The sequence below is a fragment of the Drosophila mojavensis genome, unplaced genomic scaffold (genome assembly GCF_018153725.1).
Source record: "Drosophila mojavensis isolate 15081-1352.22 unplaced genomic scaffold, ASM1815372v1 contig_74, whole genome shotgun sequence".
Lineage (NCBI taxonomy): Eukaryota > Metazoa > Arthropoda > Insecta > Diptera > Drosophilidae > Drosophila > Drosophila mojavensis.
The window spans coordinates 25,182,964-25,208,740 of record NW_025318899.1 but is presented as its reverse complement, the minus strand read 5'-3'; the positions used below and the strand labels follow the sequence as shown (position 1 = coordinate 25,208,740).

At 40.0% G+C, this 25,777-nt stretch overlaps 3 protein-coding genes and 1 long non-coding RNA gene across 13 annotated transcripts; 2 read left to right on the top strand and 2 right to left on the bottom strand.

The window, feature by feature from the left end:
* Window positions 1–40: 40 nt before the first annotated feature.
* Window positions 41–13,829, bottom strand: LOC6583566 (extensin). Of its 2 annotated transcripts, XM_002009196.4 has the most exons (4): window positions 13,592–13,829; window positions 12,948–13,119; window positions 1,319–1,687; window positions 41–1,245 (listed from the first exon to the last, which is right to left on the bottom strand). In XM_002009196.4, exons 2-4 carry the CDS (start codon window positions 13,006–13,008, stop codon window positions 494–496), a joined length of 1,182 nt encoding a protein of 393 aa, XP_002009232.2. In that variant the 5' UTR covers window positions 13,009–13,119; window positions 13,592–13,829; the 3' UTR covers window positions 41–493. The 2 variants fall into 2 exon arrangements, with proteins under 2 accessions (XP_002009232.2, XP_015018410.1); XM_015162924.3 differs by lacking the exons at window positions 12,948–13,119; window positions 13,592–13,829 and adding an exon at window positions 5,521–6,363.
* A 1,129-nt stretch (window positions 13,830–14,958) lies between these two features.
* Window positions 14,959–15,466, top strand: LOC122757483. Its single transcript, XR_006357529.1, has 2 exons — window positions 14,959–15,197; window positions 15,249–15,466. It is a non-coding gene; the product is annotated as an uncharacterized LOC122757483 (long non-coding RNA).
* A 92-nt stretch (window positions 15,467–15,558) lies between these two features.
* LOC6583565 (adenylyl cyclase X E) lies at window positions 15,559–20,621 on the bottom strand. 6 transcript variants are annotated; one of them, XM_002009195.4, is made up of 12 exons: window positions 20,206–20,620; window positions 19,997–20,137; window positions 19,769–19,928; window positions 18,603–19,368; window positions 18,426–18,526; window positions 18,048–18,360; window positions 17,535–17,994; window positions 17,115–17,473; window positions 16,970–17,064; window positions 16,750–16,901; window positions 16,548–16,689; window positions 15,559–16,490 (listed from the first exon to the last, which is right to left on the bottom strand). In XM_002009195.4, exons 1-12 carry the CDS (start codon window positions 20,260–20,262, stop codon window positions 15,979–15,981), a joined length of 3,258 nt encoding a protein of 1,085 aa, XP_002009231.2. In that variant the 5' UTR covers window positions 20,263–20,620; the 3' UTR covers window positions 15,559–15,978. The 6 variants fall into 6 exon arrangements, with proteins under 6 accessions (XP_002009231.2, XP_015018407.1, XP_015018406.1 ...); XM_015162921.3 differs by lacking the exon at window positions 20,206–20,620 and having other exon boundaries at window positions 19,769–19,949; window positions 19,997–20,087; XM_015162920.3 differs by lacking the exon at window positions 20,206–20,620 and having other exon boundaries at window positions 19,773–20,085.
* Window positions 20,622–20,658: 37 nt separating this feature from the next.
* LOC6583564 (adenylyl cyclase X E) lies at window positions 20,659–25,114 on the top strand. 4 transcript variants are annotated; one of them, XM_032731601.2, is made up of 12 exons: window positions 20,659–21,055; window positions 21,139–21,279; window positions 21,342–21,501; window positions 21,564–22,341; window positions 22,418–22,518; window positions 22,590–22,896; window positions 22,954–23,422; window positions 23,483–23,844; window positions 23,900–23,994; window positions 24,064–24,215; window positions 24,268–24,409; window positions 24,473–25,114. In XM_032731601.2, the coding sequence occupies exons 1-12, from the start codon at window positions 20,999–21,001 to the stop codon at window positions 24,958–24,960; spliced, it is 3,252 nt and encodes a 1,083-aa protein (XP_032587492.1). In that variant the 5' UTR covers window positions 20,659–20,998; the 3' UTR covers window positions 24,961–25,114. The 4 variants fall into 4 exon arrangements, with proteins under 4 accessions (XP_032587492.1, XP_015018404.1, XP_002009230.1 ...); XM_015162918.3 differs by having other exon boundaries at window positions 22,584–22,896; window positions 24,476–25,114; XM_002009194.4 differs by having other exon boundaries at window positions 22,584–22,896.
* The last annotated feature ends 663 nt before the right edge of the window (window positions 25,115–25,777 follow it).

The window sequence follows — 25,777 nt, the reverse complement described above, 5'->3', positions numbered from 1 at the left end:
CCGCGCATTGCAAATTTGAAAAACTAAACTAAAAACAATATAAAACTTGAGAAATACTTTATTTTATTTTTTATTATAGGTAACTTAAACAATAAATAGAGTGCTTTTAGAGAGTACTGTGTATTTGTCACTCAACATTTTGTTTTTTTTTTAAGTTTTATAGGATTCATTTGGATAAATATAAACTTACAATAACTTCATAATTTAGAATTATGAAATAAACATACGTAAATAGTATGAAAATATTTATGCACAAATATTAATACATATTAAGGATTAGTCTATTTATGCAACTATGTATGCATTAAGAATACCAATTTTGTCATATGTACGTATACGCTTTTCCATATATATATATAAATGTATATATAATAAAATCATAATAAGAAACTTGCAATAATACACTCGCATTTGAAAAATTTTCACATCTTCGTCATGAGATCTTTAAAAATCAATTGTGTAGTTTAAAGTTAGAACAGCATTTGATATGCTTTCACTCCTTGTGGGCCTGCAACTTTTTCCAAGTGTCGCCCAGTGCCTTGGCAAAGTGATCGTCCACAGAGGCCTCAGTCTTGGTGAATATCGAAATGTTTGTGGATGAGGTAGGAGAAGCGGGTGGCGTTTGTGTCGACGATGCAGCGGCTAGTCCCGGTTCGGCTTTCACACGTATTATAGCTGGCATTGTGGGCGTCGACGCCATTACGCTGGCATACGCTGGTGGGGGTGTATTACATCTGGGTGGAGTATGATGAGGCGTGTCTAAAGCTTTTTCTCTCTTGGTTGCCGGCGCATCTAATATTTGACTGGCGCCAGCCAGTGGTGGCGGTGAGCATGACAAAGCGGAAGCACTTCGAGCGGGTGGCGGCGACAGGGACAATGGCTCTTTCTGGGGCGGCGGCAACTCATGCTGCGGCGATATCGGTGCCGGCTGCAACGTGGGTGAGTGCACGATGGGCAGGCCAAGCTTAGACAGGGGCAGTGGCAGCGGTAATTGCGACTGATGTTCGTATGTTATTGCTGTTGGTTGTTGCCGATAGGCTTGTGGCGAGATCTGCTGCATTGGTGTTCCGTTCCCAGCCGCCGACTGCAACTGAGTCAGCGCCTGTGCTGGTTGTGGCTGCTGCTGCGACAGCGGCTGTGGCGACGGCGTGGGTGAGCTGGATGCTGGCGATTTCAACAGGGCTGCATAGCCAGGTCCCAAGGAACGCCGGAAATGCTCGTCGATGTCACAAATTGGATCGGACTCTGCAAACAAATAAGATGAAATGAACATTGCATATATGGAATCATAGCAGAATCAGAAAAGTTGTCAACCTACCCGTACTGCGATGGTCATGCTCGTGGCTAGAGTGCGAGTGATGGTGGTGGTGCTGGCTTTGGTGCGAATGCTTCGGCAGCTCCCGTTTGGGCGGTGCTTGGGTAATAACGCTCGGCCGGCTGGCGACGTAACAGTGGCTGTTCGCTCCACCAGCCAATGGCTCGCGGTACGGTGGAGGCGGTGAAGCGCGTTGATGCTTCACAGTGTTCGACGTCACGGTCATATCAATGGGGCTATCCATGTCAGGTTCCCTCTCCCGTTCCCTTTCACTGTTTGAATCGTGAACTTGATATTCGGCGGCAGCGGCTCGTTGGCGGCGTTCGCGACGCCACTTGTTGGTTGGAAGCTCTTTTGAAGTCAGTCGTGTTTCTGTAATGGATAAGACACAGGGCTTGGAATAATCTTCATGCATAAGCAATTGTCTTTCATATGATTATTAGCTTAGGGTTTTTTATTAGAAACATTCATTTTAGATCATTTTACTGAGCAATACTCTGTGTCGCCAGAGATCTTGCACGCTTCCTTTGCTTTCTTTATTTGCGGCCTGTCGGACCTCTGCCTCGCCGTCTCGAATTTTGATCATGATGTGGGTGTAATGAATCACATGGAGTTGAGTGATTCTGCCGGCTTCGCAGTCACTTTCAAGTTTGTTGCTTAAGTCTTTCATTTTTTCGGGTTTTTCAATGAGTTTCCGCTCAAAAGCCAAACAGAGCTTTCGAGTGCCAATTCAGCTTATGCGACGGCAACGGTAAGACTCGGACTCAGACTCAATTTTAGACCCACTCAAGTGAGCACAACAAAAATTATGCAAAATAAAAAAATTTAAAAAAAATAAAATAAAATAAAAGAAATAAATAAATGAAAAATAAAAATAAAATACGAAAAACTTCAACAACAACCACAATAACAAATACAACACAAAACAAAAATACAAAATCGAAGCTCCGAGCCACAAAAGTTGGTTAACAAAACTAGTTTTTCTACGACCACGGTGAATGTGCCAGTGTATGCGACTGTAAAGCGTTTACACTGAATACGACGCTGGGCCTCCTCGTCTGGACAAACATGGCTGGCATCCCAAATAGATATTGTTCGAGTTTATTGCGTGGGAAGGCGGTGCGTGGGCATCGAGCAGATTGGCACAACTACCGAAAACCAGATACCCTCACCTCACCACATGTACGCCAACTGGCATACAATGCAATTTCTGTTCCTGATTTGCTGGCCACTTCTCAGGAAGCGAGGGCAAGAGAAAAGTCAAAGCTTACGTACAGCAGGCGACTCAAAACCGCGTCTTCCATCCCAAAATAAAAGGGGCAGGCAAACCCGTCAAACGACTTCTGCACATTTCGAGCAGAGGTGCCTGCCTCGCTCTCCCCTCTCGACCAAGGCATCGTCGAGCGCATGAATGAATGTATGAATGAAGGAGCTTGTTGCGTTGGTGGAGGCGGCTGTAGCTGTAGCCCTGGACATGGCTGTGGATGCGGATTCGGTTCTGACTGTTGCCGTTGCCGTTGGCGTTGCCGTTGCTGTGCTGCTGCTGTGGCGGAACCAGTTGCTGTGGTCCTTTTTTTGGCAACGTCACCGCTGCCGCTGAAAGCTATTATTATTTTCTGTGCCTGCGTCACTAAAGGTGCCACAAACTGGTTGCTCTTCAGAGCTTTGTGGAGTGGACCGAAAGCAAAACATACAACAACAAAGTCAGACGGACAAGAATAACAAAAGCAACAACAAAAGCAGCGAGACTTGCTTCTGGTTGCAGCGGAAGATGATGGGGATGATGATAATAATAAAGAAACATTCAAATTTTATTGCACATTTCCGGTCGTCGCTCAAAGACAACTTTGTCCGGTTTTTACTGTGGGGACTCATCATTGATGGGTCGGGTCTGTTGTTTCTTTTAGTATTCTGTGTGCAGCAGTGTTTGTTGTTGCATGTTGCATTTACAAACACGATGTCGTTGTTGTTGTTTCTCTGTTTCCTTGCCAGTTCGTATTGCTGTTTGTGCTGAATCAAACACACTACACAGCAGCAAAACAAATGCATCCACCCAAGCCAATTGGGCGAAAGAAAAGTGCCCCATACACAATGAGACTCTCCTGACTCGACTTCATCACCCAAACAACCCGCACGCAGAGCACATCCTATCAAGAATTGCAACCAGTCGAAAACTCGCTGTGGTCTACTCTCGCACTGCGAACAGCAAATAGAAAAATAACATTTGTGGCTTATGCAAACACGTTTTAGTAATTGTTGTTGCTGTATTTGTTGTTCTCGTTGTTGTTGTTGTTTTTGTGACTGTTGTTGCCGTCGCCGTCGCCGTCGCAGTCGCTGTCGGTGTCGGTGTCGTCGTCGCAGGCGTTTCTTATTATTTTTATTATTTTTTTGCCGGCTTGTGAGTCATGCTCGTGCCCGACTTGATTGCAAATCTGGTTTTAATATGTCAACAAATTAAAAAAAAAAAAAAAAAAAAGAAAGAACAACTATCTTTCGCTCGCCGAAGATCAAACACTCTTGTGTTCTTAAGCAGCTTAAAAGTATCTTGCTCAAATGACACGCATTTCAAATTAAATATAAATTTAGTTACACATATGTATATATACTTATCCTATCTATTATTTTACCTATTGTACGTCACAAAACTCATTATAGTTCTTTAATAACAAGATTGGTAAAGAGTGAGCGTATATTGGTTGTGCAATATCCCTTTTACTCTCCGTCCGGCACTCCATAAGATTATAAAGCATTTCGCCGCTTTTTAATTTAGATATTTAAAATTCTAAACGTGTTCTCATTAGTGCCGTCAATTTTTAAAATATTATAATCTTGTACATCATATATAAGACACTATGATCGCTTAAATATGAAATGGATACTCTCGTAGGAAATTGCCTAAGCTAATATATTGATATAAATTTGTATATATTCTTACACCCTTTTCGGTCATGGCAAATGGGATGGATCTGTCTCTTACGAAGTTTCAAGGTAATGACTCCGTGACGCAATGCTATTGAGATATTCTACAGAATAGAGGTGGGGACCACTCTCAAATAAAGTACTTGAGTACGACAGTATGTTTACGTATATACACAGTTAACTATGTATATTTCTGAAAGCTCTGCAGATAAAACTCCAACTTGATCAAGATTTACTAGATCAATCGGCAAGTGTACAACCACGCATAGTCAAATATAGAAAATTCTAACTGCCACTCTAAGATAGAAGAAAAGATTCGAGTTTTGATACAACGGTGTTTACTCGATCTGCGCATTGTACGAGCGTTAGCATACCGTTTTCTACTCGTAAGCCTTGCACAATATGTGACATAATTTACCTTCTAAAGCGTATTCAAACTGAAAGAAAACCCCAGCTCAGCGACAGTTGGGCCGCATTCGATGTTTGTCCAAGCGGTCGTGAGCCGGCGTCTCTGTCTCTGTTTGTATGTGCCAATTGTGTTTGCTTGCAATTGAAAGCATTTGTGTGATTTGTGCAATGCGAGCAATTAACTGAGCTGTGGTGCGGTGCAAGGCAGTGCGGCGCATGACGGAGCTGGGGACGATGACGCTAACGCTGGCGCTGGCGCTGGCGACGGAAGCAGACTGCAGATCAGAGCCAATCGAACGTGGACGGCGACCAATGTCAGGCCTTAGCAAGTGTAGCAGTAAAAGTGTTTCCAATTTCATTACCAATTTCGCGCTAATGAAATGGCTCGCAGCAACGTCATCAGTGCTTGCGCAACAGATTGGCAGCGACACGTTTTTACTTCGTCACCAAGCGACAGCAGCACGTCCTATCCACGCTTGACCTGCAAGCGATCTCTTAAAAACTATAGACTATGTACTCCAATGGCCCATTCATTCAAATTGGCACGTAGTCCAAATCATTGACTGACAGCCCGATCTCCACGTGAAGGTGGGCTGCCTCCACGTGAGGGACTCGTGCAAAGAGCGAGTCACCAAACCAACCGATCGTGCTTTTTCGATGTGTAGATTTCCTATGCTACTCCCTCCCTATTCTTTCTTATGTTCTCTCTCACTCTCCTCCTCTCAGTGTTCTTTTCCTTAGTCTCGTCTTCCAAGAGAAACTTGTATGTGACAAATTCGATTTTTAGCTAACGATGCTGGAGGTCAACGCGGTTATTCTCTTCGGGTACTATGATTTCCAAATTTCTTGTACAATATTTCCCCCCATGAAACACGAACCTTTGAACAACTGTTGTTGCTGCTGCTGTTTGTAGAGCTGGTGATGCATGGCGGCTGCTTGCTGCAGATCCCGCCACGGCTGCCACAGCAAGCTGTTGGCCATGTTGGAGTTGTTCTGCTGTAGCTGTTGCAGGCCGACGCCAGTTCCCGGCTGCTGCTGATGAGCAGCTCCTGGCATCTGCTGTTGATTAATAAACATCGGCGACTGCGCTGGCAACTCCGCCTGGCCCTGCTGGTAGGCAGCCGCAGCGATTCTCTGTTGCAGCTGCTGTTGTGCGGCCGCAAGCGCTGCTACGTGCGGAGAAGCCGGAAAGTGCTGAGTCGACGAGAAGGCCGAGGTAGTGGCAGCAGCAGACTCCTTGCTCACAGCTGTGGGCGAGCTGGCCGTCGAGCTGGCCTCAGATGTGGACGCAGATGTGGCGCTGGCCGATACCGAGGCACCGCCTATAGAAGGCTGCTGCGACACAGCGGCAGCGGCTGCCAGCCGCCCGATTTCCTTGATGTGATTGATGAATAATGAGTTCTGCTCAAACGCGTTCCATATGCACAGGTAATCCATAGTTATCGGTCAGTTTCAACATACATATATATATCGGAGTATATACATAAGGGTGTGTCTCACTTCGCAACTCTGTATCGAGATCGTTTTCAGTTTCACTTGATGTCCTGGCCCCTATCTCAAAAATAACAATAAACACAATACCAGTGGATGTCTCACCCACGACCGATCGGGCGGCAGCTGGATTTATCTATAATGCCGCTAACAAGCGAACGTTTATCTGCCGTCGATTGCCGATTGTGGATCGACGGAAAGCAGCGTGATTTTTTTTCTTTATTCTCTTTTGATTTTTGTAAGTGACTTTTAGCTTACTTTTTCCGTTTTACGTTTTCGCTCGCTTTATTGTTGCTTTAGTTTATGATTACTTTTTACGTTGTGCCGCTTCAGATACACACTCACACACACATATATATGTATAGAAACAGTGACTGTCGCTGCTATAGATACAGATACGATCTGCGTTTGTCGTATTGCGCGACTTGACGAGTCGGTCTCGGGTTACAATCCAGGTCTACGTTCACGTTCCCGTACCCGTTCCCGTTCCCGTTCCAGTCTTCGCTTTCGTCACAGTCTCCGCCACTGCTGCAGCAACAACTACGGCAACGGCAACGGCAACGGCAACAGCAACGGCAACGGCAACGGCGGCGCTTCAAGTCGACATTTGCGAAATATAAATAGCACGCTTTTTATATGTGTTCTGAGAAACAATTTGCATAGAAATCGACAGAGGCGACGACAGTGAAGGCGACGACGACGACGATTCGCTCGCTGAACTTGAGCGCCAGTTTCGCTTTCAGCTCTGGCTACCGATACGAAGACGGCGGACGACCGATCATACGACGAGTGCGACGAGTGTAGCTTTAGTTCTGTTGTTATTGTTGCTGCTCTTTCTTCTTCTTCACATTCATTTTATTTTCAAATGCACTCGAGCTTTATCTGTGTCTCTGCCGCGCTTTGAGCTCTGCTCTTCGTTGCTCGACGGACAAACTTGAACTGATCATCGTGCAGCGAACGCCGAGTGTGTTCGCGAGTGCGACTTGAAGACGGCGAGCTTTCGGGTTTGGAAAGCTTTGCTGTCGTTCGACTCGCTTAAAGTTACTTGCTGAGCGTTCTTCTTCTCCTTCTTGCTTCTGTAATCTCTGAATACGAACTTTGTCGAGTTCGTCTGCCCGTTCAAACCCTCTCTCATTACACTCTCGATCTCGCTCTCTGGTCTCGGCCCGTCCCGCGTATTCTTCTGGCCTTTAAACCATTTGCACTTGCGACAGTTGGCACTCATATTGTTTTTGTTTTTTTGTGTTTGTTATTGTTGTTGTTTACGTTTACGTTTACGTTGTATTTCTTTTATTTTGCTTTTTGCCAATTTCCGTTTTGGCTATAGACGGTCTGTTGCTATTGTTTCGCTAGCTGCTTTCTTTGCAGTCTAGTGCTCGAGTCTAGTGAACAAACGCCACTTATCCACAGGATGACAAATGCTGCACCCCGCGGCTTGTAGCTTGCAGCTTGCAATCAATTGCCCTTTTACCCAGCACGCTCAGCAACGGGGTCGGGTTTGGGTTGGGCCGATGCGACGTTGCAAGTAGAGTCGTCATCGTTGGACTACACTGCCTCAACGCAGTGCGTGGGCGACATTTGGGCTCGATTGCAGTTTTTTACAAAGCTCACACACACATGCATGTATTTATTTGCAAAATAAGAGAAATAAGTTTTTAGGAACTCAATGGAAACCACATTGGATACGATACAAAACACAAAAGCATTTCCACTTCCATACTAAATATAATATTTATATTTTGAATTAGTCATATTCATTTTCAATGAGCATTACATACATATGTATGTACATTAGGTGATATATTTTATTTAAAAAGAGTCAGATATTTTATTATTCTTCACATATGCACGTCAGTAGTTTCCAATACATTGATCTGCTAAAAAATTAGTTTACTAAACTGTTTCATATTATCGTTTTCCTTCAGCAATGAATTCATATTTATATATGCATATTAATCTTGATATATTTATTGAGCATTGGATTGGGATGTCCCGTTGGCATCGCCAACTGAACTTTTTAAGACGGTACTCAGCTAAATATGTGTGTTGTGCATACATATGTACATTTACATAGATAAATACACACGTGCATGCATTGATATTAATGTATTTGTATGGGCTGCAAACTCGCTTGCGAAAATGACAACAAAATGAAACAAACAATAGCGCGGCAGTACGGGCACAACAGCGACAACAACAGCAACAGCAATCGCAGCTATACAACTAAAAAGTGACTGTTGTCTGTTGGATATATGTATGTATATTCGGTTGTTATTGTTGTTGTTATTGCTGCGGCACGTTGTGCTGGGGCTTGGCGCTGTCTGCGTTTAAAGGCGGCCATTACTGCAACCAGAAGTAGTAGTAGCAGCAACATCAGCAAGCAACAGCAACACCAACAGCAACATGAAGCAAACTCGTTTTTAATTCAATAGCAGGCCCATGAAATTTTACGCCCGATTTGTAGCACAACTACTACTGTTGCCCCAGCGCCAACAGCAACAACGACAACAACGACAACAGCGCCAACAACAACAACGACAACAACGGTAGCTGCAGCAGATATTGAAGCACTCTAATACTCGACTCGTATAGAGATTCGATTCTAGCTAATAGTGCACGCTCTCAGCTGTTGGCCCGATGATCGACTTTTGCAATCTGTATGGATTAATCCGTTCCTTGATCTTTTTTCCTTTTCGATTTTGAATTTGTTAACATGCCTAAACAAAAACGAATAAAGTGCAATTTTCTGTTGCGTAGCGCGTTAAATCACAATTCAGTTAAACTCAAAGTCAAATTATTATCGACGGACGACTCGGACAGACGAAACACGAGAGACTACGACGAACGACGAGCCACTAGCTGCCGCCTGTGCGATTGACTTGGCTGACAATCGGCTTAGAGACATTTTGCCTGTTGCTTACTCATCGACGGCATGATTTTTTCATTTGCCTCCTCTTCTGCTTCTTCTTTACTGAGTCGTCTCTTTTTTTTTGTGTAAAAGTTTTAGTGTAGCGTGAAACATGCGCACGCATGCGCAACGAGGTCAATCGAATGGCAATCAAGACAGCAACATCAACATCGGACGCACAACAATAGCAAATTACAGCTATCCGAAATGTGCACACCAACTGAGAGCTGTTTCAATTTCGGTTGTTGCTAGTGCTGTCTGGCATTTAAAGGACTCGGGCATGCAAATTGGTATACCAAAATATCTGCAACAAAATGCAAAACACAATACGAAACGGTCAGCCCCCAAATTAATATTATTCGTAGATTTTGAAAATAATCACCCTTGTGAATCCATAGTTTAAGATCTCTAATCTTTTAATTTTATATCTTTTATCAGTAGCAATTTTGTAGATATTAAGGAAACGATTTTTTAAATTTACAGAAATGCATAATTATTTATTACCCCATTGAAAATGGAAAATGCAGTTTTGTTAAATGTATGCAGCAGGCAGAAGTAGGCGTGGCAGACTCCTCAGGGCGACTGAGTCGAAACGTTCAATGGATCTGGAAGTCTCTTATTGTTTAAAACTTTGAAAGTTATTAATTGTAATGGATATATATCTAATATCGTACATTTTACACAGATCTAATTTGTATTAATTTGATTTCATTAAATGATTTCGTCCATTATTTATTTATCATTAAATTTCTGTTGCAAAAGACTCATCTATATACAGTGCATGGATTTTGAATCATTCATTGTTTTGCTTCGTCAAAATTGAAGAAGCAATGCGATCTTTCGCCATAACTCAATTAGCATTTGGTGCAGCAAACCCGGAAAATATGGCGCCGATCGTTGCCTAATGATGTATGCAGTATTCTGTTCAGAAATTAGTGTAGAAATCTGAGAAGTCTCATTGGAGAAGTAATAGAAATAAAAAACAACAATAACAACAACAACAACAATATCCGCAAGTCGACCAACAAATGGGTCAAGTAGTTTAAGCTTAGCCCACGGAAACTCAAATGGTAACCCAATAGAAGTTCTCACTGATTCACAAGCGGATATAAAACTCAGCGAATTTCTAGATCAATGGGTATATAACGGTGAATAGCATCATATCTTGTTTATTCTAAATTTGATAATCTGATTATTTCGATGAACGTACAAACAGAGGTGGTTCCTATTAAATATATATTTCATTTTCGGCCTATGGAGATTGTGCAGATCTGAATAGGTCCCTAGAGTAAATAATACATACAGCCGAAGTGCAAAGAAAATATTAATACTTTTATTAAATATTCTCATCTGTGGAAGTTCTTATTTCTTTGCTTTTACTGTACCGGCAGAAAGGCAACATAAATCAGGGGAAACGAGTTCAAAATTTAAATAAAACGCGAGAGTGTACGCAGTTTAAAAACCTGTTTGGCTATTGCCTCAAATCAAGAAGAACAACTGAAACATAATGAACAGACTACTGCCAATAGCAAATGAAGAAGAAGAAAAACAAAACATAAATATAGTTGTCATTCGAAAATGTTATCCGGCATTAAAACTAGCGTGAGAAAAAGCCAATACGATTCTGCCCAAAAATTGTTGTATATCAACAAGGCAAATAACGTCGAATTACGAAAATCGACCTCCAGTCAAACTGACTAAATAATATTCGTAATAGCCGTTAGCAAGCCAAGACTAAATTTGTGGTCCAATGCTAAAAGATAAATAGCAACAGCATCGAGAGCAAAAAGAAAGGCAGAAAGGCAGACGGTCATCTGGCAGGCTGGCAGGCTAGCAGGCTGGGAGCTGTGCACGGATTAGAGACCAGTTTCTTGTGGCCGAGAATCACGGCTAGCTTGCGTGCTGCTTGCTAGTAAAAGGAAGAGAGTGTTTGCCAACTGGCACTGGGAAATTGAAAGGCCATGTAAATTACTTGATGAGCTGACGTATCCAGCTGCGCCTGGTGAGCGCTCGTCTTAGAGAGCGAGCTGCTTCAATTTTCTATTTCTTATTTATTTATTTGCTTGTCTGAGAGCTGCACAATTGTTGTGCTGACTATTTGTTTATTAATTATGGGCACACATAGCGCACACACATCACACACATCAGCTGACAGCGGCTGTTTAGGGCTTTATTCAGAAATCTCAGCCACAAGTGCCGCTGGCTTAATTAACGACTTGGCCATAAGCATAATCGACCCGCTTTTCTTGGCTACCATAGGGCAGGCAGTCACGTGTGATTTATTAAAGAACTCAAATGCGTATTTCGATTATGACAAATTCATTAATCATAGCCAGGTTAACGACATTTTGTATTTCCAATTTGGCTGATCAATCAAACTGTGTGACGACACAGCCACAGCCACAACCACAGCAACAGCAACAGCCACAAGTCAAAGCCAGAGCCAGACACCGCCACAAGCCAAAGGGCCCGCTTTTGTTTATGAACATATACCATATACCAGGGGCAACACGATTGCTGACATGTGACGAAGCTGGGCACATTACCCAATTATTTTGAAGTTTACATTTTTATTTCGGAATTGTGATTGCAAACTTACTTCCACATATACACTTAGGCATAAATATATGTATACGCGTATATTTCATAAATAAATTCCGTACGTTGTTTACTGCCTGAACGTGAACGTGTGTGTGTGTATGTGTATGAGTGCTTTGGGCAGGAATTTGTCAAATATATATGGGTATGTTGATAAAGACACAACAAATAAATAAAAAAAAAAAAAAAAAACGCAAAAGCACTTCATCGCATCGGTGAGGCTGTGGGGGCCTACACAAACAACAAACAATCCTATTAATAAGGGAATGGGAGTAAACACACTGCAATTGTTTAATCCACATGCGAATGTCTGGGTTTATGTATTTACTACACATAACTAATTCGTTGGCATTCGTATTTCTTTGACATGTCACGCGTTTGATGGAATAGAAGTGCGGATAATACAAGCTCGAATTGCAAATACGTACAAACATATGCAAACTATGTGTATGTCGCCGATACAACAATTTGCAATGCTTGCGCATGCATATATAACCATATTCGTATACATTCATATGTATCATACATATATGTACATATAGCGACATACATAAAGCGTCCGATTCGTGCTCGTCTGGTCGTCAATTGTTGATAACGCCCGCACGCGGGGCCCAGAGAGTTTGCCTCGACGTCGTCGACATCGACGTCGTTTTCAAAAATGCGGCATTTGACACATTTATGAAAATCGGAATCGGAATGCGCCACAAACTCATATTATTGGAATGTTTTATTTTCAGTTTGGTCGTGATACGCAATAAATGTGCGTGTGCATTTGCTTATACAGACGTGTGCGTGTATGTGTAGTTGTACACATACAAATACAAATACATGTGTATATATGGCAGAGGCGGGAAATATCTTGGGAGTTTAAGTTGCAGCATATTCACTGCAGGTGCGAATTTCTTCCGCTATGATTCATGCTGTAAGGAGAAAGAGTGATGGCGATTAACAGGTTGGATACCAAAACTTAATGAAAGCTACCTACACTAAATATGTACATCTGCATGTTTCTGTACATATACACAGAAGTGTCAGACAAGACATTGCTAACATTGTTAAAATACTTTCGAGTTTATAGGACGTGAGTGCAAAGGTGAAACCCATAAGATATGAGGAGGCACGCAGACGGGCCCAGAAATATAAATAACAAAAACTGGTGTCAGGCGGTGTCATGTCCATAAAAGTAACATCATCAAAAAGTAAGCCTGGCTGCTACTGTTTATGCGGAATTGGTTAATGGGAGCCAGGTTTAGATATTTCTTAAAACTAAATGAAGAACTGTCGACCAAATGTCGGTCGGGCACTCACCGCTCGAATTGTTCTGCACCATGGTGGCCGCTCGAGAAAGAACGTCCAGAGCAGATTCCATCTTATGTATCTTATGTATTTTTGGATAGCAGGAAACGGTCTGTGCGTGGACTCTAGCTATGGCCGTGGACAAGGACTGGATGTCTTCGATGTGTACCGCATGAATTTCACACTGTAAATACAAGAAACAAATTGACCGCGTCACAAAGTGTACATACATAGACATTTTAAAACCATATCATCAAACACTGCATACAGGCGCATGCATATACATTCATACATACATACATACGAACATATAAACGGAGCGCAAAACGTAACAAAGAGTAGTGTTGTAGCCGCTGAGTGGCTCAAACAAACAAGGCGAAATCCTGCTGCTGATGCTGCTGCTGGCTGGAAGTAGTTTTCAGTTTTCATCGCTAGGGCGATGGACACGGGTTAGGGGTGGGAAGGCCGCAAGCACGATGCAGTTGGGACAGGTTTGAAGGCAGCAGCAACAGCATGAGCCATCGCAGCCCAAAATTTGGCACTGACCAGGTACAGCAGCAGAGCGCGTTCACAGCACACGTAACCGAAACGGATTTACCAAAATGCCACATTGTTGCCAAGCATGCCAGCAGCTGAAGATTTTTTTTTACATTTACCTTTGCTTGGATGTCTTGAAAAATTTTTATAGTCGTCCACGAAGACCCGTTTTTTAGGTTTATACAACACGGTTTTTGATGTTCTCCTGATGGTAGATGGAATTGCAAATATTTGAATATATTTTTGAGATCTCTTGTTTGCTAAAGAGGCTAAAAACGCTTTACTAAATGCTATTTAAATCCACTGTAAAATTTACGAAAAACAACACACTGCAGTGTTGGAAAACATTACTCATTTGCTGTATGGGCTCATTGTTGCGTCAATTCTCTTTGTTTGCGTTACGTATGTGATTGTGCGTTTACGGTACTCATTTTTGCGTTCGTGCCTTTGCGCTACGTGATAGTTCAAAATTTAGTTTAAAATTTAATTACGAAATAAAATAATACGCACCAAGAACTACTAAATATATGAGTAAAATAGAATATAAAAATAAAAAAATCAACAGATACATAAACGATGTTTTTTTTGGCTAATTTATACGATAATCATTTAATTATATGGATACTGGGAGATGTAAGCTCGAAATTTGTTAATGAAAATATTTTTGTGAGTAGGCTATTTTTATATACTATATGTGATCATGAATGTACCTTTGCGTATTATTTTCGAATGTACCTTATATGGGTCTGGGTATCTTCCACCAAAGCGGGCGTGAGTATCAATGAATAGGCCTACAATAACTCAACTATCCAATACTTTTTATACCCTGAACCCATTGAAAATGGGAAATCAGGGTATAATGGTTTTGTTGAAATGTATGTAACAGGCAGAAGGAGGCGTGGCAGACCTAACAAAGTATATATATTCTTGATCAGGGCGACGAGCTGAGTCGATTTGGCCCTATCAGTCTGTCTGTCTGTCCGTCCGTCCGTCTGTTCATATGTTTGAACGCTTCGATTTCAGAAGATATGAGAGCTAGAGACTTGAATATTTTTTCAAATGTCCGTATATATAGCGCAGATGTCTCCAAAAATTGATAGCTTTTCTCGTTATTTTTTTTTATCGATTAAAAACATTATCGAAAATAATAATTATATCTCCAATATCTTTAAAGCTATAGTCGCCAAATTATATATGTAAATTCATATGTACGTATTTTATAGAATTTCGATTCTTGTTATAATTTACCCCCACCCCTATATTCACCCCTCACCCACATATGTACACGTATATACTTTAATGTTCTAAATACGATCTGAAAGTTTCAAACAATTAAGTTCCCATAATAAGCCGACACTGCAGTCCATGCGCGTTTATGCGGGCATGCCTACATGGGACAGTGTGTGTGTGAGTATTTCTTGTGTAAGCAGAAAGACGCAAAGAATTATTATAATATCAGTTGCTCGAAGAGTTTAGGGATCTCGTAGTCGAGCAGTCTCGACTACAGCTTTCTTACTAGTTTGTATTGCGTTATCAAACTTACAAATGTAGCATAAATTGTTTAAACAAGCAAACGGACAACAAGAACTGACTCCCCATATAAAACCAAATTCAGAACGTTATCTAGATATGGGGCTTATATCGACTTTCGCAGAGGTTGTGGCAAACCGAAGGCGTTTGTATCGTCTAAAGCTTTAGAGGGAGAAGTCGTAAAATTCAATAATTGTAAGTTCAAAATAATTTGTATATGGCGACATTTTCAAAAATACCCTTTAGTTTCCAGAGTTTTGAAGTGAATGCCCTGATTAGCCAAAAGTTGCATGCGTACGCCTGAAAAAATCTTTGAAATAAAACACTTTTATACTTTGAGCACTTTTAAAATGTATACTCGTCTTAACAACAAAAACAAATATCTCCGCTTAAAACAGGAAGCAAAGCAAAACTGTATTTAGGTATTTTTATTGTTATCAAATAAAGGTTTAATGATTAAGGTTTACTGTCACGATAACACCTCTGTCGATTAGCAAAAAATTATGGGTATATTAATGTGTATCAGTTGAGAAATTGGGAAACTTTGTATGTATAATATTCTGGAATCCTTTGTCTTTATCTATTATCTTCAAGCATTTTTTTTTAATTTTAATTAATATATTTATTTATATTTACATAACGCCGTAGCCATCAATTTTTTAAATACACATTTGCTCATATACAATCGAAGTATTTAAAATCTTGATGGCTCCAACGACAGATTTTGAATTACAAAGTTCCGGAAGGGCTGCTATCAATAAAGTTAATTAAGAATCCTATTTATATAAATATTTATTTATATATAGAGGCTTCTTAACTAACTTATAAATATACATACATATACCTGTAAATATAAAAAAAAATATATATATATATATATATATAAACAGGCGATTGTGGCAAATTCTCTAATTTAACACGGTAGAGCAGCTTAATAGCGAAGAGGCTTGAATTGCTTTTGATCCATATCGGATGATTATGTAGAGGTTTCGCTAGAGTGAGGATTTGATGCATTCGACATCAGACTTTTCTCCCCGATATTTACGAATTCGAAGGAACTAGTGATGCCTACAAAATACGTTGGCAGCATGCCGAGCCCCTTGACAAATGTCATGCCGCGGTAATTACATTCTATCCCATATTTGGACAGAATAACGGCCGTCTCCTCGGTTACTTGTATTTCTCCAGCGACGCCCGTGGAGTCCATTCGCGAGGCCATGTTGACAGCATTACCCCAGATATCATAATGCACCTGCGAGGCGCCCACTACCCCGGCCATCACCTCTCCACAGGATATACCAATGCTTATGTCGGCGTTAAATACAGCACGGTCCATTGAAAGGTTCATATAATTATTCTTGCACACCCACAGTGTTCTCATTAGGTCCAATGCAAAGGTGGTTAGCACTAATACCACTTCCTCCCTTTTCTCGGTCAATGTATAATTTGCCATTTGGGCAGACTCATCCGAGACACGTTCGCGGTGGACTGCAATATAAAATGCATATTTATATTCTGAATAGGCCTACTAATGTAGTTACTCACTCTCCTGAAAAACAGAGTCGCCCCTACCAGTTCCATTGCTTATCAGCGAGGAGAACCGTAGATCCAGCCCACAGGCTGCCATATATGTACATCCGACAATCTTTATCTTTTCTACTAAATTATCCTCTCTATAAAAATACAGCTGCAGTAGGATAAGGATGATGTCAAAACATTCAACTGGTACTCTATAGATAGCTCATACGATTTGATCAAAATGGACAATAATGTCGTTGAGGATATGCAAGTTGGGCAACGTCAAATCAAAATTTTGAAGCGAAGCGAACATGACGGCCACCATTTCATAGTCCTCATAGTAAAGTTCGCACTTGGCCACAGAGGTCAGATAGATGTTCACTGCATAGACCAATAGAGAAATGCTCATAACTATAATAATTGCATATCAAGTAAACAACTCTTCCTACCAACATGGGCCGGCAAGATGTTATGTAATAGAATAGTTATAGACTGATCGGTTATGCGAGCATCTTCCTGTTTTTTCAACAGTTCCTCCCTCCATCTAAAAAAACTCTTGTGCTTCAGCGGTTTGCGTTTCGAATTTTTACTCACTTGTAATTGATTTTGTTATTAAACTCAGCCTGTCGCTCCTGGAGATACAAAGTGCATAGAGTAATTATAATCATTATTAAATGCGCGTATTCGGGTGGAAAATAAGGATTGGTTGCCCCGCCATCGTTAATTACGTCATCGAATTGAAAGAGGAAGATGCTTGAATAGATGACGCTTATAAATAGGCTCGCTATTATTTTCATGGTGAATGGAATACGAGTAAATATAATAGTCATGAAAATTATAAGGACCACTGAGCAGCTGAGTTGCCACGAAGAGAAGCATTTGGCATCTTGTTCATATTTGTACACTATACTTTCAATCATCGCTAGCTGAAATTCTGCCTCATTACAGTTATCCTAAAAGAAACACAAATCTTAGTATTCAACCGTCATCCAGCCAAAATCGATAGCTACCCACCAGTATCATATATACGATTAGAATATACGTTATCATAAAGTAAGTATATACAGTGATCCTCTTCAAGAGACTGCACTGTAAACTGTCTGCCATACGAAATAGGGCGCAGCTAAGACGGGAGTAGTTGTGGCAGTGCATAGAATAACGCCAAAAGCAGATCTTCTTATACCAAGCCAACAGTAGTATCAAGGATAATGTGACGAACGTCAGCAGGTCGAAATATAAGCCGCTGGAATTGTGTTTATCGTCAAAAAGCAGATGCAGGTATATGAGACTCATAGCGCAACACCAAGCTAAAAGTACACTATACTTGAACATGTAGTCGGGCTGATGTAAATAGTTATATTCCAGAGCAGGATTTCGAAAATTTAAGAAAAAAGTTCCGATTTCTACACGGGACATACTAGGTAATTCTTGATGGTTCTTTAAATTAAAGAGTTTACCGACAAGCAGGGAAAATCTGTTAAAATATGTAAAATAATATTTATATACTATAAATCTCTAACATCTTACCCATTGGGACCAAGGGGCATTTTTTTCAATTCTTCACTTAACACTAGTCCAGAACTTGATTCCTGATGCTGAATGACATTGAAGGAATCATTGGACTCACTATCGAGCTCGGTTCTTTTTCCCTTATCATTTATACTAATTATGAGGTAGGTGATAATATTGTGCTTTTGAAGGAACGCATCTGTACGTGCGGCCTTAGTGCCAGGATATACTTCATACATATTTTTGACCATTTGGAGAGTTCTCTCACTGACATGAACTTGACCAGGCATTCCGGTTGCTTCTAATTTGTTCGCAATTAAGACATCTTGGCCTTACAGTGAAAAACATATGCATCGAACAAAGTACGACAAATGATCCATCTTAAATTTAACTTACCCCAAATGTCATATTGCAGTTTCGCTGACCCAAGAACTCCTGCAAACAAACTTCCCGAGTGCACACCAACACGTATGTCTATGCCAATTTGGACCTCGTCTCTAAAAGTGTATCAAAAAGTAAAAATATAAATATAAAATGCAAAATGCAAATGGGTGGTATGATATGAGCACCTACCGCACTTCCCGAATAATGTCGATCATACAGAGTCCCAGGTTGACGCAGCATATGGCATGAGCGGGATCTGGCTTTATCAGCCCCGCCACACAGTAGTAGCAGTCGCCTAAGAATTTGATTCGTTGCACAGCGTACCGAGAGGCAGCGTTATCGAATCTGGCATACAGCTCGTGCAGCAAAGTGACCAGCTCCTTAACGGATAAGGTTGTCGTCAAGTGGGTGTAGTTAACTATATCCGCATACAGAATACTGACGTCGGGATGCATTTGAATGGCAATTACCCGATCTCTTTTATTAGAGGGCAGATCGTGATGCTTCTGACCGATCTTAATCCGATTTCGAATTTCATCTTGAATTGGTTGGGCTATTTGCGGCGGTAATATGGTATGCAGGAATATTCTTTCCGTCGCACGAGCGCTCCTTAGCGCAATATCTTCCATTACATACTGATGTCGATCAAGGAAAGAGGCGCGGACAACAATCTCGCGCATTATCAAAAAATAGGTGCACATCATATTTAGGGAAATATAATAGAATAGATTTTCGATAGTTTCGCCAAATCGTGAATGTTCACCTAAATTTAAGCTGCCTAAAAATAATACGTAATAAATAATATATATTGCAGATATTGTAGCTGCAAGTCCCATTGCTGGTGGTATATCCGGAATAGGGAAAAACATATATATCATTATTATTATGTAGGTGTCAAAAAATGTTTCCAAGAACCAATCATTGAAATGTTCATGGTAAAAATTAGTTCCCATATCTGTAAAAATATATTATATAAGTATATATTATTGAACATATATATATTAAATATATAGATATATAAATTACAAACAAAAGTTTTCATAATTTTTTAAAAGTTTTTATACCCTGAATCCATTGAAAATATGAAATCAAGGTATAAAGGTTTGAAAAGTATGTAAGAGACAGAAGGAGGCGTAGCAGACCCCACAAAATATATATATATTCTTGATCAAGACGACGAACTAAGTCGATTTGGCCGTCAGAAGAAGTAGGAGCTAAAGACTTAGAGGGTTCAGGGTATCTCCTAGTCGAGCAGTCTCGACTAGAGCCTTCTTACTTGTTTTTTCTCTTCATGAGATCTGATCATAATCATGTTATGTGCAAATTTAAATTGAGCAATAATGCATTAGCTTTACCTACAAGAAGGACACACAGCGCGGCAGTTGTAGATGTAACGTATTTTAACCACTTATATTTCAGCCCAAGCTTCACATTTACATTGACCCACATAGCTACAATAACGATAACAGCAGATACCATATAGCAGATTATATCGATGTATACTAATTGCAGATGCTGAGTCGACGAACAAAATTACTATAAATGCCGTTAGAATGTAATCACATTCATATTCATCAGCTCACCATGCATGTTGCTATCAGCAGACCGCAATGAAGAAGTGTGAGAAATGCATGCAACGCCTGAAACACGTACACGTTGTTGGCTCGAAGACGCATCTGGTGATAATGGAATTCGTCTTCTATACCCACCTCCTTACATTTTTTCTAAATTAGCATTAGTTCGGACATATTAATAGATTGCCGTAAATAAGTGCTTGCTGATTATACGATACCCTTAGAAATTGGTAGTCCCATCTTAGCTCTTTCCCATACGATAGTTTGCATTGCATGTTTAAAAACTACATAAATCAGATAATATTTTTGTGTTTTTTTATTTTTTATTTTTACTTATTATTTTTTTGTATTTTATTTATTTTACTCTTTTTATTATTAATACTACAATTTATGGCTAAGGGAAAAGGCAACATAATCAAGGAGTAGATGATCTAGAAGCTGCAAGCTGAAAATAATTTCTTAGGTCACTCAAAATATTGAGTTATTTTATCTGTCGATCTGAGGACTTTTAAGGTCCCTATATTGCACGCGTATATAAATCAAAAATTCAATTACTATTACCGTTTTAATGATATCGATTAAAAGCCTAATCAATTCAAGCACACTTTTTGTTTTTATACTAGATATAAGTTGTGGAGTATATTTAAAGAGACAGATTAAAGAGGATCTTCTACTTGCTATGCTCCAATTTAGAAACGGATATTTTACAACGCATTTACATACGTCGTAAAAATGATTCCATATAGAGAACTCACAATTTGTATTACACTCTTCCAAAGATATTTGGTTACAATTCCAAAATCGCATGCAATTGGCTATTAGGATTACCTACTTAGTACTGGAGCTAACTTTTCAAGTTCAGACATTTTGGACGCGTGCCATATGTTCTTTAGCAACCAAGGCTATAATTCGATATGTGTCAGTGCTTGCTTACAACTAACTCCTTTATCAATTACTCCTTGATTATATGGTTTTTATCACATTATTAACATATGTAGGCAGCTTTGAAACATGAAATACACACTTACATACACGAACGAATTAAAATGGAACTGCAGTTTTCTAAGGGTATTGTATAAGCACCGTATAAGCGGTCGATACCGACATCATATCAATCAATGAGTATTTACTAATTCCAAGTCTTTTTCCAGAAAAAGTGTAAAGAGGTGGGCATAGAGGAACAATACAAAGAGCACCAGTTGCGCCTTTCGATAAGCTACATAATCGTCTTTCAAGTGTTGCACTGTCTTTTCACAGTACTTCATTGCATTCTTTTGTTAACAACATGCGCGGTGAATATGAATTGTTGAAATATTCATAGGTGTAGCTCTACTCGATTTGTCTGCCCGTACAGGAGCTGGACTTAATATACGTGGACGTCTGCTGCTATTCGATATGTGCTGTCGTCGTTATTGCAGTAATGTGGGCCAACGTCAAAGTGAAAAGCCCTTCGAAGCTTAGATGGATGACGTACGTTACATCGGTCATTGTCACAGCGCTTCTTGTTTTCGTTGGTAGGTATTCACTTTAATGCTATCTATGTATCTATATATGCATTACATTATTTCTTTTACAGATCTGTCGCTTAATTATTACCACTACCATATAAATCAATGGATATTGGCATCTATGTATGACTCATATGTTATACTCATGATATATATATTTTTTCCAATTCCTTATATCTTTCCACCGATGGCGCTGGCAGTTTATGTGTCAATTCTATACATTTGCTACTTTGTAATATTTCAAAATTATGACAATCAATTTCGCACAGGTAACATAACACGCTATAGCGAAACTATCGTTGTTCTATGCAATTACATTGGCTTAAATGTGATCGGTACCGGATTTCGAGTAATGCGTGAGATTGTTGTCCGCGCCTCGTTCCTTGATCGACATCAGTATGTAATGGAAGCTAATGCGCTAAGGAGCACTCGTGCAAGGGAGAGGGTGTTCTTGCATAGCATATTACCGCCGCAAATAGCTCAGCCGATTCAAGATGAAATTCGAGCTCGGATTGAGTTCTCTCAGAAACACCACAACATGCTTGTTAATAATAGAAGAGATCGGGTAATTGCCATTCAAATGCATCCCGACGTCAGTATTCTGTATGCGGATATAGTTAACTACACCCACTTGACGACAACCTTATCCGTTAAGGAGCTGGTCACTTTGCTGCACGAGCTGTATGCCAGATTCGATAACGCTGCCTCTCGGTACGCTGTGCAACGAATCAAATTCTTAGGCGACTGCTACTACTGTGTGGCGGGGCTGATAAAGCCAGATCCCGCTCATGCCATATGCTGCGTTAAACTAGGACTCTGTATGATCGATATTATTCGGGAAGTGCGGTAGGTGCTCATATCATACCACCCATTTGCATTTAGCATTTTATATTTATATTTTTACTTTTTGATACACTTTTAGAGACGAGGTCCAAATTGGCATAGACATACGTGTTGGTGTGCACTCGGGAAGTTTGTTTGCAGGAGTTCTTGGGTCAGCGAAACTGCAATATGACATTTGGGGTAAGTTAAATTTAAGATGGATCATTTGTCTTACTTTGTTCGATGCTTTTGTTTTTCCCTGTAAGGTCCAGATGTCTTAATTGCGAACAAATTGGAGGGAACCGGAATGCCTGGTCAAGTTCATGTTAGCGAAAGAACTTTTGAATTGATTAAAAATTGGTTTGAAGCACGTCCTGGAACCGAGGCCGCGCGTAAAGATGCCTATTTTCAAAAGTTCAACATATTCACATTTCTCATAGATCCTATTGAAAACAACAAAAATATTGAATTGGATCTTCAAGAATCTTTTGAATCATTTTCAGCGAAAGAGCGAAATGAAGGCACTCCTGAACTATTGATAAATGAAGAATTGAAAAAAATGCCGCTTGGTCCCAAAGGGTGAGACTGTATTTTGAAAAGCTAAGTTACTGATTATTTTTCTGTATACCTAAACAGGTTTAATGAGCCCCTAACGAGACTGTTTAATTTTTTTAATTTGACGAAGCAGAAGGAGTCGCCAAGCTCCTCCCGTCCAGAAATTGGACTTTTTCTCTTACATTATCACAATCCACGGTTGGAATGTCAGTATTTACATCAACCCGATTACATGTTGAAGTACAGTGTACTGCAAGCCTGGTGCAGCGCTATGACCCTCATATACCTGCAACTTACTTATGACCATGAATTGGTTAAAGGGTCTTATTATTTAGATGCCTTTTTGATATTAGCCTTTTCGCTATTATTGATTTTAACTTGGTACAAGATGATCTGCTTCTGGGTGTATGCCGACCGCCCTCATAGATTTTCCGAGCTTAGCTGTGCCCTATTTCGAATCGCGGATAATTTGCAGCGTAGCCTCATTAAACGCATACTTATCTATATTTTCATCATAGTGGCGTACTTTGCTATTATTTCTATAATTCTGGTGGGTGATAACATATGTGGCTTGGACAAATACTAATAACTATATATTTATTTTATTTAGAATGACTGTGACATGGACGAATTCCAGAAAGAGCATATTGATAGCATACTGTACCAATATGACGGCGAGAATACAATGTGCTTCGCTCCGTGGGCACTCACCTGTATGGTGTGCTCTATTATTACCAATGGCATCATATTTACGCGTATTCCATTCATTATGAGAATTGTAATCAGTCTTGTGGTGTGCGTTACCTATTTAAGCATTATGCTCTATCAATTTGAGTACTTAGTTCATATTAGCTTGACAACTAATCCCTTTTTTAAATCTGAAAGCGCCCACTGCCTAATGATCATATCGACCTTTCTGGCGGTATATTGTAAAGAACGACAGGCCGAGTTTAATAACAAAATGAATTATAAGTGAGTACAAAATTCGAAATGCGAAACCCTGAGCCACATTGAGGTTTATTTTCAGATGGAGAGTAGAGCTGCTGAAAAAACAGGAAGATGCCCGCTTAGCAGATCAGTCTATAACAATTCTATTGCATAACATATTGCCAGCCCATGTTGGTAGGTTTTATATATATAGGTAAATATAAATTGAATTGTGATGAACTAATTCTCTATTGGGTTATGCAGTAAACGTATATCTGACCTATCTTGCCAAAGACGAGCTTTACTATGAGGTCTATGACTGTGTCGCCGTCATGTTCGCATCCCTAAAAAACTTTGAGTTAACTTTGTCTAACTTACGTGTTCTCAACGAGATTATTTCCGAATTTGATCGACTCGTAAGACCTTCAAATTCCATAATAAATTTGCAGGTCTATTTTTCTGGTGTAGTTATCCTTTTATAGGCACGGTAATGTTGTCGAAAAGATCAAAATTGTGGGCAGTACATATATGGCAGCGTGTGGGTTGGATGTACGGTTATCCTCTCTTGTAAGTGAAAAGTGTCATACGACCGACTCTGTTTTTAAGGAAAGTGAGTAATCAATAAAGTTTTTGATATATTTATGTGCATTATCTATATATTTCTGTTTAATAGCAGTCCACGCACGACGCTCGATGTCAGTCTTTTCAAGTGATAGTTTTTCCAATAAAAAGGATGAATTGGTATTCGTGATAGCTATCTTTGCATTGGACCTGATGCGAACATTGTGGGTGTGCAACAATGATTATAAGAACGTTCCAATTGATCGTGATGTATTTACCGCCGATATGAGCATTGGAATTTCAAGTGGAGAGGTAATGGCCGGTGTGGTGGGCGCCTCACAAGTGCACTACGATATTTGGGGTCATGCTGTTAATGTAGCCTCCCGAATGGACTCTACCGGAGTCGCTGGAAAAATCCAAGTGACCGAGGAGACGGCCAATATACTGCGCAGATTTGGGCTAGTGTGTAGCTACCGCGGAATGACATTTGTCAAGGGGCTCGGCACACTGCCAACCTATTTTGTAGAAGTTGATAATAACTATGAATTCATGTATGCCCGAGATATCAGTTCGGAAGGTTCTCAGACAGACGTTATTTAAAACACTATGAGGAAATGCTATAACTCATCAAATTTGTTCGATTTAGGAAGCTGCCTAGTTCTTTCGACACTTTAATTGGCTTTAATTTACCAATAAATAGATTTCCGTTGTATTATGTAAGAGAAAGTCATTCACGGGAAAGAATCGAAAAATCTGCATATTCTTAAATTATTGAAATTAAATAAATCGGATAATTTATAGTTTAAAAAAATAAGAGTGCTCTAGTCAAGACTGGTCGACTAGATCACCTATAGATTGAAGGGCTGATATTCCAATCAACAAACATACAGATGTACATACGTATGAATCCACACTTAGGCACAAGTGCGCACTCTGCTAACTGATCAGCAGCGACCTCGCATGCTGAAGGCTGCCTTGTTCGCTATATTATGAGAACTTATTGAATGAATCCCAATAAAAGGCGCCATAGCTTTCAAAGGTGTATATACGTGGTATCCAAAATCTGTAAATTACAAAATCTTCGTAGTCTCTGGGTCTAATAGTATTTAAAGTTCGCTTAAGAAAAAAAAAAATTTTTTTCGATTATTGTCGACAAAAAGAAATTTATGTAAAAATGTAAAATTTAAAGTCTCCAGGTCTTATTACTTCTGAGATATCAGCGTTTATACGGACGGACAGAAGGAGTTGACTATATAGGTACATATGTATATGTATGTACATATACTCCGCATTTCGCGCTGATCAAGAATAAATATACTTTATGGGGAATGCCACGCATTCTTCCGTCTGATATATTTTCACAAACTGATTTATTTTTAACGGTATAAAAACCATAAACAATCCTTATAAGTCCAAT

What these genes read in the sequence shown, in the direction of transcription:
- LOC6583566 (XM_015162924.3), bottom strand. Translation starts at nt 6,079, where the DNA reads ATGGATTACCTGTGCATATGGAACGCGTTTGAGCAGAACTCATTATTC. An exon ending in GCAACAACAGTTGTTCAAAG is followed by an intron (nt 1,688 to 5,520) that starts GTTCGTGTTTCA and finishes TATCCATTACAG; the next exon opens with AAACACGACTGACTTCAAAA. An exon ending in GCATGACCATCGCAGTACGG is followed by an intron (nt 1,246 to 1,318) that starts GTAGGTTGACAA and finishes ATTTGTTTGCAG; the next exon opens with AGTCCGATCCAATTTGTGAC.
- LOC6583565 (XM_002009195.4), bottom strand. Translation starts at nt 20,262, where the DNA reads ATGCAATGCAAACTATCGTATGGGAAAGAGCTAAGATGGGACTACCAA. An exon ending in TAATCGTATATATGATACTG is followed by an intron (nt 17,474 to 17,534) that starts GTGGGTAGCTAT and finishes TGTTTCTTTTAG; the next exon opens with GATAACTGTAATGAGGCAGA. An exon ending in AATAACAAAATCAATTACAA is followed by an intron (nt 17,065 to 17,114) that starts GTGAGTAAAAAT and finishes GAGTTTTTTTAG; the next exon opens with ATGGAGGGAGGAACTGTTGA.
- LOC6583564 (XM_002009194.4), top strand. Translation starts at nt 20,999, where the DNA reads ATGAAATACACACTTACATACACGAACGAATTAAAATGGAACTGCAGT. An exon ending in AATAACAAAATGAATTATAA is followed by an intron (nt 23,845 to 23,899) that starts GTGAGTACAAAA and finishes GTTTATTTTCAG; the next exon opens with ATGGAGAGTAGAGCTGCTGA. An exon ending in CATATTGCCAGCCCATGTTG is followed by an intron (nt 23,995 to 24,063) that starts GTAGGTTTTATA and finishes TGGGTTATGCAG; the next exon opens with TAAACGTATATCTGACCTAT.